Here is a 19,424-nt window from a genome sequence, read left to right on the forward strand (position 1 = left end):
CCCACACCCACAATAGCCATAAATACATGAGTTTTAAATTCTTCAGTAAATTTCCAAAAACAGATCTCCTGACTCCCTTACACAAGTCCAAAAAAGTTTTAAAAACTTCACTAAAAGCACGAGAATTTTTCATAGCTGATGAATTCTCGGAGAGCGATTTTCAAGAATTGTTCTTTGAGTAGCTGTATGTGTCAGCAAAACTGCGTGTAATAATCATACAGTTAGATTAATAAGTGTATTAGCAACTGGTATTGTTCTATTAGTAATACATTGATTTATAATAAAGCTGGTGTATTAATTGTATTAAACACACTGTACATGTCAACGAGGCCAGTTGTATCAAAATATATTGAACAGCTGATAATAAACATTCTATCAACCGCTCTGCTCAGTGACTCTTTTTGAGTGTTCTGTGTTAGGTAGGTCAATGTAACTAAAGTAGCTCTGAACAAAAACATAGTAATTGTGAATGAATTGATGCAAGAAGAGCCATTCTTAAAAGAAAAGATATTACTGATGTTGACACTCTTTACAGAGAATGTAGTAAAGCAGCTTAACAAGAAAAGATGTTGGGGAAGAATACAGTTGGTTAACAACTCGAAGATGTGTCTTGACTTCTCACACACATTAGATAACAATTAGAAATAATCATGGGATCAATATTTACATTTCAAGAACAACTTTTTTTCTAAAACTGCTTCAGATGGACGTAATAACTACTGTCATTTTTTATGTCATTGTGACAAGATCTCTCCTTGGGACTATCTCTGCCATAACTATTGTACTCTATGGAAAAAAAAGGTGACTAAGGGTGGATGTCAACAAGCTGCAAAACAACAAGCATTACTTACAACAGGCATTACATTAATGTAATGTGGAATTCCTTGCATAATTTTTAAATCACATATTCTTAAAAGATAGAAATTGTTTTCATATCTTTAGTGCAACTTATTAATAATTTATGATATTCGATATAATGGAAGGAAACATTCCACGTGGGAAAAATTATATATAAAAACAAAGATGAGGTGACTTACCGAACAAAAGAGCTGGCAGGTCGATAGACACACAAACAAACACAAACATACACACAAAATTCAAGCTTTCGCAACAAACTGTTGCCTCATCAGGAAAGAGGGAAGGAGAGGGGAAGACGAAAGGAAGTGGGTTTTAAGGGAGAGGGTAAGGAGTCATTCCAATCCCGGGAGCGGAAGTAAGTAAGGTAAGTCTTTCCGCTCCCGGGATTGGAATGACTCCTTACCCTCTCCCTTAAAACCCACTTCCTTTCGTCTTCCCCTCTCCTTCCCTCTTTCCTGATGAGGCAACAGTTTGTTGCGAAAGCTTGAATTTTGTGTGTATGTTTGTGTTTGTTTGTTTGTCTATCGACCTGCCAGCTCTTTTGTTCGGTAAGTCACCTCATCTTTGTTTTTATATATTATTAATAATTTACATTTTTTTGTAAGTGTTCCTAGCACTGAGTTGCTTTTAATGTCACCAGTTTCCTAATGTTGACGCCTGTGGCAGCATTTGTTCCTACACATGATGATGCTCCAGAATGTAACACACATGATTACACTTGCTTATTATATCAAAAGAACATTAGAATTATTCATCTTATGACGTACATTTACAACACAATGAGTTTTGTATCCAGCTCAAATTTCCAGTTCGTCCTGCATGAATTCATCCAGTGTGTACTAACATTTCAGTGTCAGTGCGTCATACAGCTTTGTTTTAAGTGGACTTAAATTCATTTGCATTAAATTGTTACCTTTCAATGTATTACAAATTTTCATTCCCGTGCATTGAGGTCCTTGTGCATACAGTTTGAAGTGGTGAGTGAGAAGCATAAAATCTTGTGTGTTTCCTGTGAGTGAACAAAATGGTTTCCCTCAAGTAATTCATTCCTGGTTACAAGTGCCAACAATAAACAACCCTGAACAAAGTATTGATGTATGAGTCCATTTCCACTGATATCACAGCTGCTCCTTACAGTAAGGTGCTCTCATAAAAAGAATGTATTTTTTAATTTTATGCAGTAGTCTCTTCTTCTTCTGAAGAAAATTAAAGAAAGTTCCTGCCAATATCATCAGTTATCAAAAGTGACAATTTTTGCAACTTTCTTTCAAAATAACAAGCCATGCAAACCCGCAATTTCATGCATCATGTGTCTCAAGGGGAGTTCACTCAAAAGTATCATTATATTTCATTCTGAGTGGCTTTCATTTCCCATTTCAGCTATAAACTCATGCATGCAAAGAAGCTGGCACAATTTACTTTTCTTTTCTCCCTTGATATGCTAAGTTGTAGGCTCTCATGGTTGAAATGGAAAATATGTGGCTGCCTGTAATCTTAAGAGTGATGCTAGTGGCTGAATTTATAACAATATACATTGAGTCATCAGGAAAATGTAATGCAATTCAAGAGAATCTCAACACTGTGAACATTCATATGATGATGTCCATGAGCTATCTCTCAGAACAATTTAATGGTCACAGCATAAAACTTCAACACAGAATACTCTTTTAACATTTTGCTCATCCTTTAATTTCTGATCATTTCTTATTCCACATGTAAGGTAGGTGAACTGTGATAGTTATTTGTTATCTAAAACCAAATCTTTGGGCTTGTTTAAATTTAAAAAGATACCTGTACCAAAAGTGGCACAAAGTAATCAGATGGGAAGGATATGGTAGTTGTACTAGAACACCAAAGCACTTAAGAAAACAAAAGGTAAGCTATATTTTATTGATTTATTTTATTCTGTTTTAAACAATGACTTAAGTTCACCATCTTTTATTTCTCAAAACTTAAGAACTACATATTTTTAATCTCTTAATTAATTTATATTTTTACTGATTAACTCTCCCTTTCTTTCCAACATACACACACACACAGTCACACACGCATTTTACACTTATATTTATAACAGGATAGCATTTCAACTACATTTAAAAACTAATTGCTGTTTTAGTTTTTCTTTCAATCATGTCACAGCCTAATATTTGTAAAGGATGCAGTTAACTATTGTTTTATATACATAGGAGTATCTCTAAAAGATGTATTTCTATAACACCGAGAATGTAATTGAAATACGGAATGAGCATTTTACTTGAAGAGACTTGATTTTACTTCTTTCTTAATGTAGATTAAAACATTACTCTACATTTCTACAGCATCCCAAGTTTAATATGCCAATGAAGGATCCAGCCTCCATATTTAATACATATTCATTCTGTACTGTGTAACATGCACTTCATTTTCAAATGCCGAGATAACATAAAAATAATTATTGTTCTGTAATATATGTCACTGCATTGAAATAAAAAAGGCTGCATTTAATAAAACTCATTGAACAAAAAAAAGATGAAAAATGCTGTATGTAGTATTAAAAGTAATTAAGGCCAACAGAAATATACACAAAACCAGGAAAAAGAGATACGGGTTGGCACTGTTATATGAGCACACATCACAAGTAGTCGTACAACAACTATAAATATTTTCCATCTTTAAATCACTCCGCACACACATTAGCATTTACATATAATGTGCCTCTCCAAAACTTTTCCAACAGTTGTATAAAATTTTTGTATTGAGATGGAACAGTGACATGATTATTTTTACAGGGTCTCCAACTAAACTGCTTTAAATATCTGAACATCATAGAACCTAAATACAGTAATGGCAGTGAGTCCTATAATTCCTTCACACATCAGTATGGATTTTGTGTTATGTGCCTGATATAATACCTGGAGGAAAACTTTGTAAGAGAAGCTCATGATTTCTAAGTACTATAATCATATCACTGCTTATATTTAAATAAACAGGAATAACTGTAAGATGAAACTGAAAGGGCAATCACACATGAGGAAGAAAACAAATAATGAACTATATAGTAAATATATCAGACAGTTTTATCACAATAGAGCTGGCTCTCAAAATATTTTGTGCAACAGTAACCTCTAAAATATTATGGACAAATCAATATATGAGGTGTGCTGTTACATAATACAATTGTACAGACAGTGAGTGTCATCAGAAAATCACTGTTCCAAATATACACATACTGTTTAAAAGTATCCTCAAAAATACTTCACAATCAAAAAATTTATCACAAATGTAACAGGCAAATATAGGAAACAGCTAACAATTTATTTATATCATCAACACTTATAGAAACAGTTCTCATAATGTATTTTTACACAAATGATAAAAACTCTGTTTCATAGATAAGAAATTTCATAAAAAAATTGAAATATTTTACAATGTGTCTATTTCAATAATAGATGGCCACTAAAAGCTGAGGTACAGAAAAACAAGAACTGATAATATGAAGGTAACAGAAATCAACACTTTTCATAAAACAGCTGAAGCCATGAACCAATATCACACAAATCGATACAAGATGATTTCAAATAACCAATTGGGCTTATGAACATGAACAGTCCTATTTCAGAGAAATAAATTTGACTGCATAATGGGGAAAAAAACTCTATGAGTTAATGTTTTTTAAGAGCAATTCTGATTTAGGCTGTTTAAGTAAGTGACATTCAGAAACATGGTCAAACAATCCCTGTGTTAAGATTTTTTTTTGAAACTACCAAATGAAATATATCAGTGTGTCAGCTGTCTTAACTGATATTTGTTATTGTTTCTTATTTTGTTGGTAAGCTATTTCTTAATTAAATTGTTAATAGACACTCATATTTGCCCTGGTTTCAGCAATTTTATGAAAAGGATACACTTATCTATCCCTCATAGTCAGATACTGGCTACAGTAATACTATAATTGTTATATCTTTGCAGTAGTGCTGCACTAGAAAAGTATAAACATGAAGTTATTACAAAAATAGACAAGAATCTTACTTAAATATTTAAATTCTTGTACCACACTCACACTCATTCTTTAAACTAATGGATGTGATGTTCAGCAATCTGTCACCCATTAATATTCAATGAAATTCTAAACAACATTTGAACTGTTAGAAAATTATATTACAATCTGCTACAAAAATAATATTGTTTATTCTTACAGTTCACAAATTGTTACACAGTGTGCTCTATAAATTAAATATCAGAATCATGGAGCATTGAAAGTTGGACGCAGTCCAGTCTAATCCATTTGAATATACAAAACGCAAAAATACAAAATAAAATAGAACACTATAAAGGTGACCCTTTTTAAGAAAGCATTTCATTATACACATTTAAGTGGATGTGGTGAAATATTGGAAATAATGCAATACAAATTAATAAATGGGTGTGCTTGAAATACATATGTTTAAAATCAAGTGTGATCTTCTGACTCAAAAGTTAAATGTGAACATAGTCATTCATAAAATTTAAACTGTTCAGTTTCGTCATGCATACACCATTTATCATAACTGTTATTTTTGTAACTTTTATTGGAGGCGCACACTGATACTTTGAGAATTCAGGTTAAGCTTTAAAAAAAAATCTTTACTGATTTCTCTTATACAAAGGCACACTGTTTACTAGGAAAACATGCCACTACAATTCATAATGAGTAACTTTTAGTACCTAATATCAACAGTCTCCAAAAACAAATACATACATAGTATGAGGCCAACTGTGAAGAGCTGCTGCATTTAGAAGTCAACAATCTGTCTATAGCCTACATATGTGCTGCTTATAATGCAGAATTTTTTTTAAAATAGTGTAAGGCAAGTTAAGGCAGAAAATTCTTGGTATCACCGCAATTTAATCACTAACAATCTTGTGCCAGTATCAGAGATGGAGTGAGCTGATGATGAGAAGGGGGAAAAAAAACATTTCAAATCCACCTGACTTAAAAACTGAAATGTAAATAGTGACAATGTTAGAGTTGTAAGAGAACAAGAATTCCAGGAATTATACCCACTTCTTTGTATTTAGCCCCGTTTAAAATAACTTTTGGCCACAAAGTGATTTATTTCTGTTTCTTGCAAATGCTGTAAATTGTTTAAATTTTGGTCAAAAAGTGATTTATTTCTGTTTCTTGTAACTGCTGTAAATTGTTTACACTTTTCTCCATCTTTGTAAAGAACTTTACAGAAATATCTTTGTTAAGAAGTTTCATGGTTGGTACTGTGGTACAGAAATATGACAGCAATAGGAAGGCCCCGAGGCTTTTTAAATAAGATTAAATGGATACAAGACATGGGCACTAGTTTTAATAGATTATTTTCTTGAGTGCTTAAGGACAAACCACTATGGGACAAGTGAAATCATAATTGTGCTTCTGAGAGAAAGAGGGAGAAGAAAGGTAATTATTTCTGCTGGTAGTTACTATTCTACACTGACAGTAGAAGTGTAATCTTCATGGAAGTCTAATTTTAATCCAAATTAACATTACATCTATCACTGCTCTAATGAAATGCTCTATTAATGCTGGTGCAAACACATTTTTGTGGCAGTTAAGGAAAACATAATAAAAATTTACATAAAAAAAATCAAAAAGCTATTTAAATTATAACATATCAATAAAACAAGCAAACTACTTATTACCAAAATGGGAGAATGAGTCAGATGTGTCTTGAGCTTGCTGTGAATTCAGAATTAGAATGCTGACTGTTAAAACAAAAAAATTCATCAGCATTTCATGAGAGAGTTTCATAAATCAATACAAATTTTATTCACATATCTTGTCCTTGTAGTATGAAAACACTAGTGTTTCGTGTATGGGTTTTGATTCCAATTTGAACACTATTTGTGGATGAAGATGGGAGGAAGTGAGATTGGAAAAAAAAGCCTACGTAGCTGACAAAGCACATAGATATTGCATAGTAGTTCAGTAATACCAAACACAAATTTTTCTCCTATAATCTTATTTCAAAAATGAATTGATAGGGCATATTGAAATTTTAAGAAAATCTGTAATAGAAAGATCATGTGAATTTAAGAAAATTCTGTACAGCTATTCATCAAGAAAACATCTTGCCAAAAAAAAATCCCTCTAATAAAAAATCGTTACAACTGATCTTGGTATATTCTGAATAAGGTGCAGTGTAATAATTTTACCTAATTTTTTTTCTTCTGGGCTCTCTCAGTATTTCAAGCTATTTCTTATATAACAGGTATAATTCCAAATCAGTAGTACCTTAAAAGTCTAACAGTCTTGCTATACTCAAAACTACTACTTTCTACATTTAGTTTGCCCATTCTGTATATGCCTTCCTTTTGACATGAAATCACAAATCCTTGAAAATCAGGATACTGAATTTTGTAGTCTTACTACTGTCTTTATAAACTCCATTTCAGATTTGGCAGCAAGATTTTTAACAAACTCCCAGCATTTTTCAAAGTTCACACAAGGAAAATAATTACAATACTCCACTAGCATGATATTTTAAAGATTTTAATGAAAGTATTTCATTGAATCTTAAACTGGGAAACATGTCTGTTGAGAAATTCAACAGGACTTAGCTTTTTCATTGCTGATTAATAATCACTATTGCTGGAATGAGTGTGTCATGTTATGTAGGAACTACCAACTTCAACTGACAAACTCCTTAAACATATTAGAACATAAAATTACTCAATTAAAAAAATTATATAAACATGTTGATACATGAGTCACAACTTTAAATTATGCCTGATACTTTGTAATGCTGCAAATATTTAAAACATCTTTGGTAACAAATGGAAAAAAAATCTAGTAAGGTTTTCCTAAGTGATGAACCAGCCGAATTCGCAATAAGTAATTACATGAATATGGACTAAACAATTATCTGAATCTTTTACCACTGGCCACAGATTCTACTTTACATAGTATTATCCTTCACCTACTTTATTATTAAACAATCCACAAAGACAGAATCTTCCTCTGAAATTGTGAGCAAACATTTCCGCCTTTTTAACACAGTACCTGACATTTTCACAATTGTTGAGCACGGAACAGCAAAAAATTTTTGATAGTTGTGGTAATGGTTCAACGTCTTACACCACAATCACTTACACCACACAGATGCAACTGCCAGTAAAACACTTTTAAGGGTCATTAGATGTTCACATTTTGAAAACAAATGTGAAACATGTTGTTGTCATAAGAGTACCTTTTATGTAAGTACTAATAGTGTATAGTTATGCAAAAATATGTGTTTACTGCAAATATAACTCCTTGTCATAACAAGAATTATATGTTTCAGCAATTCACCTTTAACGATGCTGCTGCAAAATGTTGGAATCTAATTTTGTGATGTCAGATGACAGCATACCTCTAATCCCTTAATGAATGAAAATGTTATATAAGTATATAAAGATGATTATATGAGAAATTTACATGATGTAGAAAACAGCGAGTTGCTTTGTTGTATGTGATGAAGAGATGGAAGTTATTCAGACGATGAGCTAATATTAAAGGAGATCATAGTATACACATATTTACCTGAAACAGCACTTGGCAGGACAACATATTACATGTTAGCTGATTTTCTAAGGAACGTAACAGAATTAAGTTTCTCTTGACTGACATATGGCATAAGCATTCTGATTATGAAAGAGCTATGTGAAGAACAGGCCTGTGACGTATTTTCTTTTTTTCTTGAGCACAAGACATAAAATTGTTGGGAAGGTGAGACTATGACATAATTTGACAATTTACAGGTACTACAATAAATGTGAATTTTTTTTCCCTGGAAAATGTACAGGTAAAAATATGTTTTTCCTGATATTGTTACTGGTATGTAGAAATGCTACAACACAAGCAAATAGATAACTTCCTTTGGCTGGTAATGCCTCTTCAATTTCAGTTATTTTTCTTGCTTTATGTCAGTCCCACTCTGATGTGTAAAAGAGAAACTTTAACAAGAGTAATTAACGTAAGGCATAATTAACATAATGCTTAAAAATTGTGTTTACACAACTGCCCTTACTGATAGTGACTGGATAAGGGGAGTCTCATCTATGTCTCTCAGTAATATCAATTAATCGTGAAGATGAAGGGATCTGTGATATAATAAAATGATAGCAAAAACTATGTGATCTGTTCGCTGGTCATTGATCCTTATCTTTCAGGTACCTAATGTTTAAACTTGGAGCAGCAGTGCAGCTCATATTTAATTGTGCTCCCCTTCTCCAACAGTAATTATCTGGGATTTTGATAACAGTGTGAATACTTATCAGGTTACAAGAGATCTTCTAACTCTAATGGTACTGATTCAATGCCATTGCAACACAGACCTAAAGGAACCCAGTACAGTTAAGGTTTACATGAAACAGTGTTGAACAACTTCGTATTTAAACTCTAGCAAAAGACAAAACTTCTTTGGTAGATGTAAACTTAAGAACTAAGAGAATTAATGGAGTGGAATACATTTTTAAATCACTCTGGGGTATAACCAGCATTAAATGATATGCAAAACATTTTTTTCTTCTATCTTCTTTCCTTCTTGATCTGAATGGTTTCAGAAATATCAGCTTACACTTGTTGTACCTGTGATTGTGTTCAAGTAAATATGTTGGTGTTAAAGTCTGACAGGTGTTGCTACTGCTGCCATGTGCCCTTCACGAGTAGATTGTTATGACCTCTCTTCCACCACCACGCACCATCAGAACTCTTTCAAGACCTTCTGTTAGGACTTCTAAGAATTCCATATCTGTTGTTTACATTAAGGACAAAACATTCAATATCATATTGCATGTGGATCATGTCAAAACTGGAAATTACTGCAAAAAATAATACTCTGTTTTTGCAAACTTATTAAAGAGTTAAAATTTAGGACGATTATATGTGTATACTCACCAATTATTAAAACAGAAAAGATGCACTGATGTCTAAACCAGAGGCAGCACCAGTCATGACAGATTTTCTCTACAGCACACAGGTTGTCAATGTATCATTTTGTCACAATTAATGGCAGGATTTTTTAGGTTAAAATGAAAGAGAAGGAAAGAGATAATGTAAATTGATAACCGAAATTGAAACATTCAATGTACCTTGCAGGGTTTGGTTACTATTTTCAGTATCACAGGTTTGACCTATGCAATATGATGCGACAATACAAGCTGATGAAGCTAATGAATGTGAAATAATGACAACTCGTTTGGCTACATTTACTGAAAATTTTGAGTAGTTACCTGCAGGTCAAAGGTCACAGGTTATGTACATCACACATTGCCTTGTACAATTAATTCAGCTACAAATATGTGGCACAAATTTATTTTTACAGTTATTATTTCGCTATCTTTCGTGATTACGAACACTGTTTTTCTGAATTTATTGCATATTTCATCAGTGTGCTGACATCAGGATTTGGTGTAATTTTTTTACGCATTGTTATGGACACAGTTTCTGGCCACTACTCCCTCAATGACCACTCTAAACCAGTTGCTGAAACACTGGATACCATTGTTACCACAACTCACAGTGAACACTGTCAACATTGCTTTGCTGAACAGGTCAAGTATCTTCACTGCCACTAATTTAGACTCTTATGATGGGATGAAGTAGGTACATCGGAGACAGAAACACCAATATTGTATATTCAAATTCTGTTATCTAGAGAAAGTCATTTAGAGCTCCAGCTTGAGATAGGCACCACCTTAAAGGATGAAAATCAACTGAAATCTAAAGACAGTAGACTAAACCTCAAGACAGAGAAGATGAAACAGGTAGCAGAAAGAAAGTAGGATATGGATAATAAATAAGTAAACAAGTTAAATATGAACTGCCACAGTAGGCAGAAATGTTAAAGGCAACAGATAGATGCACAGTCTAACCAAATTTGTATCTGATGAGATTTCAAATGTTCACGGTGTATTGATGGATTTCGATGGCATGAAGTGTGTTGCACCTCTATATTAATTTGTGTGTATGACAAAACATAATTTTCTGTGGGATGCTGACAATTACTACAATAGGTTTTTATGAGTGTTTCAATTAGAAACATGCCATGCTTATAGTAACTGTCCAAATGTGGAAAAAAAGCTTTGCTTTGGTACACATGCTGTAAATGACATATCCTCTTACATGCTAATCTCCTAAGTGCTGTATGCTGTTCATCATCTGCTACAAGCAGTGATTGAATAAAATGAAAATGCTTTTGCTTACTTGTCAATTGTCCACCAACCTATTTATGTAGTAGCAAGCACCATTTTTACTATAGAATTTGGGGGGAACAGATTCTAATTTACAAACAAAAGTGCCCATTATCAAGGGCAGATTCCAGTCTCTTCATAATATCATTTTCAACACTTGTCTTCAACTGAATGCAAATGATTACAATATAATTTCAGCACTTCAACTACTTATTGTTGGATGCTTGTTAGTAGCATACAAATTACCACTTTCGATGGTACACCTGGTTCTGTCCTATTTCTATCATGCTTTTCTTACTGCGAAATGTTATTTACATTTTCAATGTTTGTTGTTAAAGCTTTCACTTTGTACTCACTTACAAACTGAATACTGTTCTCGTATGTGCAAAATAATAGGAGTAAATAGTCATTTTGTGTGACATTACAGTGTGTATACGTGGACAAGGAAAATAAATTCCTAGATTTTTCCTGGATCTACTTGTTAAAAATAGCCTTTTTCGGGGTGAAAATACAATTTCTCCATGTTAAGTGACAGTATACTTTCCCTCAGAACCGCAAAACTTATTAATCATTTGAATAGTAAAGGTTTTGTACACAGGTGTAGAACTCCCAGCACTTTAAGAAATGAACCCAGTAAAAAATAACGTGTTTTGGAAAGATCATTGATGCCGCACCGTGGTTATTGCTGTTCCTTGCGATTTTCGTAAGACATGTGCAAAATGTGCATGCCTTCCTTATTTGAATGTAGCTGCACTTATTGGTGTCTGATGCTAATGAAACTTAGCAGACATGTTTCTATGATGTTCTAATGTTCTTGAATGGTGTGATGCCTTTGGAAACACACACCTTTATGTAACAATACTTCACAAAACTGGCAATAGTATCTTGTTTCACTTCTTTTATGATGTGCTGTGCAAACTCTGCAAGGTTTGAGCTGGTATTTCCACTTCCCACAATAGTCCAAATAGTATGTTCTTTAATGTTCCCTGACAATCGATCAGATAAATCCTTGGCAGGTGCTTGTCCTGTAGGATGGATACCTTCAGTTTCCTCCACAGTCACTGTGTCACCTTGTTGATCACTTGTCCTGGCTCTTGCAACTTCTTGTAGGAAAGTTACATTTTTTGTTTGTTTGTATATCTGGATTTAGGTTTCTATACACTTTGTATGCATTAAACAAAGCACAACCTAAACAAAACTACTTTCATTGTCCATTTATTGGTTTTCCACATTATCCCAAAATACAAGAGATACTAATCAGCTCTATCCTTGCCTTTCATAAACGTATTGTACATCACAGTTCATTTCAGTTTCTGTAACCCCTCCTCCCCATTTCAACTGTGGAGAAAACCACGAACTGTTGTTACCATTCTCACCTCCAGTTTATCTTTCCATACCAGTAGCAAAATGTCACCTTGTCTTCAAAATACAGTGTCTCCTTTCTTTAGAGGTTTGGCTTCTGTTTATCAACACTGTGGGAGACCTCTATAGATTCGTGCTGTACCACAAACTCTTGGCAATAGTTGTACTGTTGCAATAATTGGCTTGATAAATGCGGCACCACATGCCAAGGTGAGGTGAAAGTACAGAGAGAATAGTGTGTTGAAGATTTTTTCCTTTGCCAGTGTATATTTCTAGATAGGAGATATATCCACTTACATTTTCACAAACCATACGAACAAGCAAACCAAATGTGATAAGATTTTTAGGATTATATGCCCAGAAATGGAGCCACCCTCTCCATGGTATCACTGCTTCATCAAGAGAAAGCTCCTGTTCAGGTTGGTATATGGCCTGAAATTTATCTATGAGGTACTTCAGTACAGGTTCAGTTTTGCAGACTCTGTTTTCCTGACTGTTCTGTAAATAATTGTCATTGAAATGCCACCATTTCCATATCTGCTCAAATCGATTTCTGCTCATCAGCTTGCCAAAAATCGGTATCTCTATTAGAGGATCTGTCGACCAATAGTGCTTTAAATAATCTTTTTTTTTTTTTATTTATTTTCTGCAACAAGGTACTTATGCCCAGAAATTTTTTCAGTTCAACAGCAGTGATATACACAAATTTGGAAGACTTGGGAGTTTCTTTATAATGGTTTTTGTGTTGTTCGAAAAACAAGTTTGATTGTGTCGATATTAGATCGAACAACTCATCCCCTAGAAATAATTCCACAGTGCTTATAATGCTGTTGATCTCACTGGGAAGTATTTGTACATCTGGAATTCCTCTAAATGTTTCTAAAATAATGGTACTGCCCTTCTTCAGACAACTTTGACTGTCAAAACTTCATCATCTAAATCATTCACAATTATCTCACTTTTGGTTGATTATAGCCATGTTGTTTTCTTCTTCACTTCCATTACTACTATCAGTAACTTTGTCTGAATCCCTTGGAATATCAGAACTATTGTCTTCTAACAGTTCAGCAAGAATTTTGCTTTCCATTCAACTGTTTTTGTGCCATACTGCACAAGGCAACAGCTACAGTACTGATTATTTCATGGTACTGATCACTGGCAGTAAAACGAAAGATAAAAATAAGTTCATATTCACAGCACTTAACTCTCCACTTCAGATCGAAGCTTTTGTTGAATTAAAATAGTCACTGGCATGAGCAACGAGTCTCAGAAAATTTGCGCAGAATGAAAAACTTACATTTATGTGATCCGTCCATAACAGTTGGACATGGAAACATGCAAATCTACGTGAGCTGTAGGTAGTGTGTTAAATCTTTCAAGAAGTGCAGCATAAGTAACGCTCTCACTGGCAGCAATCTAATAATAAAAATGGTGAAAATGGTTTTTTTTCTATTTTTAAGAAAACTGCTTAAAAATTAAGGTGTGTCTTATAGTCCATAAAATATGGTGAACTATGCATCCTTCCCTAGGGTCCAGAATAGAGTTTTATGCTCTAGTGAAAAAGTCTGAAACAGGTTGTAGTTGGGCATGAGGCAGGAAACTGAAAATTCCAAAATATTGAAACACAAAAGAATACTTCATTACCTATTCCTTCCGCAATTTATCAGAATATTTGTACCCAGGGATGAAAACTCTGTGTAAATCCAGTCATTCCTTTATCCAGTAAAAGGATAACTTGATTCATTCCATATCACTGAAGGCTCCCCTTGAAGTTAGAATTTACAGAGCATGACGTGAGAATGAATCAATGAGTATGAGCAGTTAACTGTTCTTAATAATGAAGGGATGACATAAATTTTGTGTGGCACAAAGGCTCTTTGCCACAGAAGTCTAGCACTCTGTAAGAGGGATTTCAGTAAGAAGTTAAGCAACTCCTGAAAAGTACTGCAGCCAGAAAAGATTACCTACAAAAAAAAAAACTAGGCAGATGGCCAGGCAGTGGTATAATATTTTTACAGCTTTATATATGATGAGAATTAGAGTCAAGATTTCCATGTGTAGAGTGATGCTGTAGATATCAGAAAAAACTAGCAAGAGTGTCGGCAATAACAAAACAGACAACCAGTCCTTCGACAGGTTAAGACTTCACACTGCATTACCATGAATTCACATTACATTTATATGATCAAAAATATGATTCAGTATGACGTATTTGAACACAACCAAGAGAAAACAATCTTGTTGTTAACACAGAGATAACCATCACATAGCATCCTCATACCATATGAAACAAACTTCCAGTAATGCCCACCATAAATCTCTAGACTCTACAAGGAATACGGATGCAGGAAAACCTGAAATGGAACACACACATTACCTATAACAATAAAAAATTAAGAACAATATGCTGCTGCTGCTGGTGTTGTTGTTGTTGTGGTCTTCAGTCTTAAGACTGCTTTGATGCAGCTCTCCCTGTTAGTCCATCCTGAGCAAACCTCTCCACATCTGTATAACTATTGCAGCCAACCTTCATTTGAAGCTGCTTACAATATTTGAGCCTTGGTCTTCCTCTTGAATTTTTACCTCCACACTTCCTTTCATTGCCAAATTGACAATTCCTTGACGCCCCAGGATGTGTTGTATCACTCAATCCCTTTGTTTAGTTATTTAAGTTGTGCCATAAATTTATTTTCTCCTCAACTTGATTCAGTACCTCTTCTTTGATCTAACCCACTAATCTTCAGCATTCTTCTATAGCACCACATTACAAATGCTTCTACTGTCTTCATGTCTGAATCGCTTATCATCCGCATTTCTCTTTCACAAAAGGATACACACTCCAAACAAAAACCTTCAGAAAAGACTTGCTAACACTAAAATTTATATCTGATGTTGAGAAATTCCTTTTCTTTCAGTTATGCTCTTCTTGCTATTGATGTCTACATTTAATATCTTCTCTGTCACTATTATCAGTTATTTTGCTGTCCAAATAGAAAAACTGATTGACTAATTTTTGTGATCATCTCCTAATCTCATTTCCTCAGTATCGCCTGATTTCATTTGGCTACATTCTATTACCACTGTTTTACTTTTGTTGATGTTCATCTTATAATCTTTGTTTCAGACATTATCCCATTCTCCTCAACAGCTGTTCCTAATGCTATGCTGTCTCTCACAGTTACAAAGTAACCAGCAAACGTCAAAGTTTTCACTTTATCACCCTGAACTTTAATTCCTGTGGCAAATTTCTCCTCGGTTTCCTTCACTTGCTCAAAATATAGACGGAATAATATTGGGGATAGGAAACAAACCCGTCTCACTCCTTTTCCGACTATGACTTCCCTTTCACGTCCTTCAACTCTTAACTACGGCCTAGTTACGGCACAAATTTACATAACTTTTTCATTCTCTGTATTTTATCCTTGGTACCTTCAAATATTTAAACAATGTTATCCAGTCAGTAATACCAAAAGCCTTTTCTAAATGTACAAATGAATTCCAGGTTAGCTTTCTTCAATGTATGTTTCTGGCTATATTGTAGGGTCAATATTGCCTCATGTGTTCCTACATTTTCTGGAAATTTAAGACTGATCTTCCCCTTTGTAGGCTTTTACAAGTTTCTCCATTCTTCTGTAAATAATTTGTGTCAATATTTTGCAACCATGATCTATTAAACTGATAATTCAGTAGTACTCTCATGTGTCAGCGCCTGCCTTCTTTGAAAATGGAATTATTACAGTCTTCCTGGATACTGAGGGTATTGAACACCAGAAGGAGTAATTTTGTCCTGGCTGGTTCTTCAAAGGAGCTCAATAATGCAAGGAGAATATCATCTATTCCCAGGACATTCTTTAAACTTATGCCTTTCAGAACTCTGCAAAAATTCTTGTCACTGTATCACAAATCCCATCTCATCTTCATGTACTTCATACTCGTTTTCTATAAATTGTCCTCAGGTTTGTTTCCGTTATATAGAAATCGTATGTATTCTCTCTGGTTTTTTGGTGCAACTGAGTATTAGTTGAAATTCAGGCAGCAAGTACAAATAACAGCAAAACTTGCAGCACCCGAAGAAGACGGCTGGTTTGATCATCAAAATATTGTGCATAAAATGGTAACAACAGCCTGGAAGAACATATATCTCAATACATTCATGTTACTTTTCAGCTTTACATTCTTTGCTTAGTACTGCCATCTGAGCTCTTGATGCTCATACAGGTGCTTTTCTGTTCTCTAAAGGTCTCTTTAATTTTCCTATAGGCAACATCTATCTTTTCCCTAGTTATCCTTGCTGCTGCAGCCTTGCTTTTGTTCTCTAGTCATCATTGCTTAGTCATTTTGCGCTTTCAGTCAATGTCATTTGTTATATTTCTGTTTCCCCTTCCCCTGATACATTTTTTATATTTGCTCATTTCATCAATTAAATTCAGTATCTCCTGTTTTATAAAGGGATTTCTGCTAGGCCTTGCTTCTTTTCTATTTGTTCTCTCAAAGCTAACTGTTCGACTCCTATTGCATTCCTTTCCTGTTTCATTCAATTGTTGCCTAATGCTCTCTCTGAAACTCTCCATAACTTCACCTCCTTAATTTCCTACCTTTTGCAATTTCTTCTATTTTTAACCTTAATTTCATAAACAACACACTATTGTCAGAGTTCACACCTGCCCTAGGAATGTGTTACACTTTAAAATCTAGTTTCTAAATCTCTGTCATGCTGTTATATAATCAGTCTACAACAGTTCACCATCACAGTCTTTTCCATGTCTACAAATTTCGTTCACGATTCTTAAACCAAATGTTAGCTATGATTAAATTATGCTCTGTGCAAAACCCAACCACATGGCTTCTGCTTTCATTCCTTTAGCCCAGTCCATGTTCTCATACTATTTTTCCTTCTCTTCCGTTTCCTACTACTGAATTCCAGTGACTCATCACAAATAAATTTTTGTCCACCTTAATTATCTCAATAATTTACTTTATGTCACTAGACAGTCTTTCAACCTCTGTGGGGCTAGCTGGCATATGAACTTCTACTACTGTAGTGTGTGTTGGATTCATGTCTATCTTGGCTACTATAATGTGTCCATTACGCTGTTCAGAGAAGCTTAACCAACTTCCTATTGTCTTAGTCATTATTGAGCCTACTCTTACATTACCTTTATTTGTTTTTGTGTTGATAACCCTTTACTAACCTGACCAGAACTCCTTTTCTCCCTGCCACTGAATTGCGCTAATCCCCATTATAAATTCATCCTACCTATTTCCTTTTTTAAATTTTCTAACATACTTACATGATTCCATACTCCAAACTGTAGAATGCTAATGGGCTACGATATAAAAATACTTGCCAACTGTATAACAACGGAGATACATAAAAAATGTACATTATTCCTGAGCAATGAGCCCATTATAAGATTTTCACTCTGCAGTGGAGTGTGCGCTGATATGAGACTTCCTGGCAAATTAAAGCTGTGTGCTGGACCGAGACTCGAACTCGGGACGTTTGCCTTTCACGGGCAAGTGCTCTACCATCTGAGCTACCCAAGCACGACTCAAGCCCCGTCCTCACAGCTTTACTTCTGCCAGTATCTCGTCTCCTGCCTTCCAAACTTCACAGCTCTCCTGCGAACCTCGCAGAACTAGCACTCCTGAAAGAAAGGATATTGCGGAGACATGGCTTAGCCACAGCCTGGGGGATGTTTCCAGAATGAGATTTTCACTCTGCGGTGGAGTGTGCACTGATATGAAACTTCCTGGCAGATTAAAACTGTGTGCCGGACCGAGACTTGAAATCGGGACCGAGGGTCAGAATCTAACTCCATGACAGAAGGATTTATCTCTTCAGTCATTTCAAAATAATAAATTAAAACAACGATCAATGCCCAACACAAAGCATTTGGTAATAGCTATCGCACAATTTCTTACTGAGGTTGGCAGTTTCATAAATGATGAGGTAGTTCAAGCACAGCCTCTACCAGTATTTGATGTAACTACAGTTCGGAACACCCACCACCTAAAACTGATACTTTAAACTGTGCACATTATACTCACTTTTAAAGCTTTAGGTAGTAGAAAAACATTTGTGTTTCTTTGTTGCTGGATGCTCAGTACCACATATGAGTCTTATGTTGCATTTACCTTATACAGACTATTCAACTGCCCAACTGGCATAGCAACAAAGCATCGAGAACACTGATATGTCATTGCGTTTGTGCACCTCATATGTTATTATGCACATTATTTTTCCAAATTGCGCTTCACCAGATGATGTGCAGTACTAGTAACTGAAAACTGGTTTCATTTTAGATATTTATATGCAGAAAACAAATTTACTTCAGATTGTCTCTGGTGAAATAGTTCATGTAGATACAATTTCTTATGAAACAGCACTTATTAGGTAACTTCATGTTTTAACGTTTCGATTCAGAATTCTCATCATTATTCATACTTATGGTAAATGCAAGTTTTGTAGGACACTAAGCATAACACAATCCACTCACACTGCTATGCAATGAGACTTCTGAATGAGAAGTCACTTCATAGTCTTTCCTTGCACATGGCATTATTTTTACCTATTTGGTGTGACTCTACTGAAATGCTAATCATTTGCATATTGAAGAATGTTGTACATTTTACACCAACTTGACATTTCTTACATGCTCCAGCTTGGTGTTGTAATATTAATGGTCAGCAGTGTACTCCCTTAGGGTGCATAGATTCCTTTTCTACCCAGAACAACTACTTAATTCTGTGCTTGTGATTTTTATATTCTCCATGTTAATGGATTGAATTTTATTTAATGATAATAGTTAGTCCTGTTGCTCATCTTTATATGAAGCAGAAATCCACATCAAGCTATATCCTTTGAATTCTCTCAATGAAATGTTCTTCAATCCATTTCATTTAAAATCTGCAAAGTTACAAACAGGCATCTTCAAAAACATTTTGTTCAGATTTCTGAAAATGAACACACACTTAACAGTGGTGAGCATCATCAACTCTTACAACCACCTGCCTTGTTTCAA

At 34.5% G+C, this 19,424-nt stretch overlaps 1 protein-coding gene across 1 annotated transcript in view; it reads right to left on the reverse strand.

Moving 5' to 3' along the window:
• Positions 1-2,739: 2,739 nt before the first annotated feature.
• The window catches only part of LOC124798500 (solute carrier family 12 member 6), a 427,524-nt gene continuing 410,839 nt past the window's right edge, over positions 2,740-19,424 (reverse strand). The window contains exon 22 of the mRNA XM_047261938.1: positions 2,740-9,596. Within this exon, the coding sequence (XP_047117894.1) occupies positions 9,505-9,596 (92 nt within the window). The 3' untranslated portion in view covers positions 2,740-9,504. The remainder of the gene's footprint in view (positions 9,597-19,424) is intronic.

The sequence above is a fragment of the Schistocerca piceifrons genome, chromosome 5 (assembly GCF_021461385.2).
Source record: "Schistocerca piceifrons isolate TAMUIC-IGC-003096 chromosome 5, iqSchPice1.1, whole genome shotgun sequence".
In the NCBI taxonomy this organism is placed as follows: Eukaryota; Metazoa; Arthropoda; class Insecta; order Orthoptera; family Acrididae; genus Schistocerca; species Schistocerca piceifrons.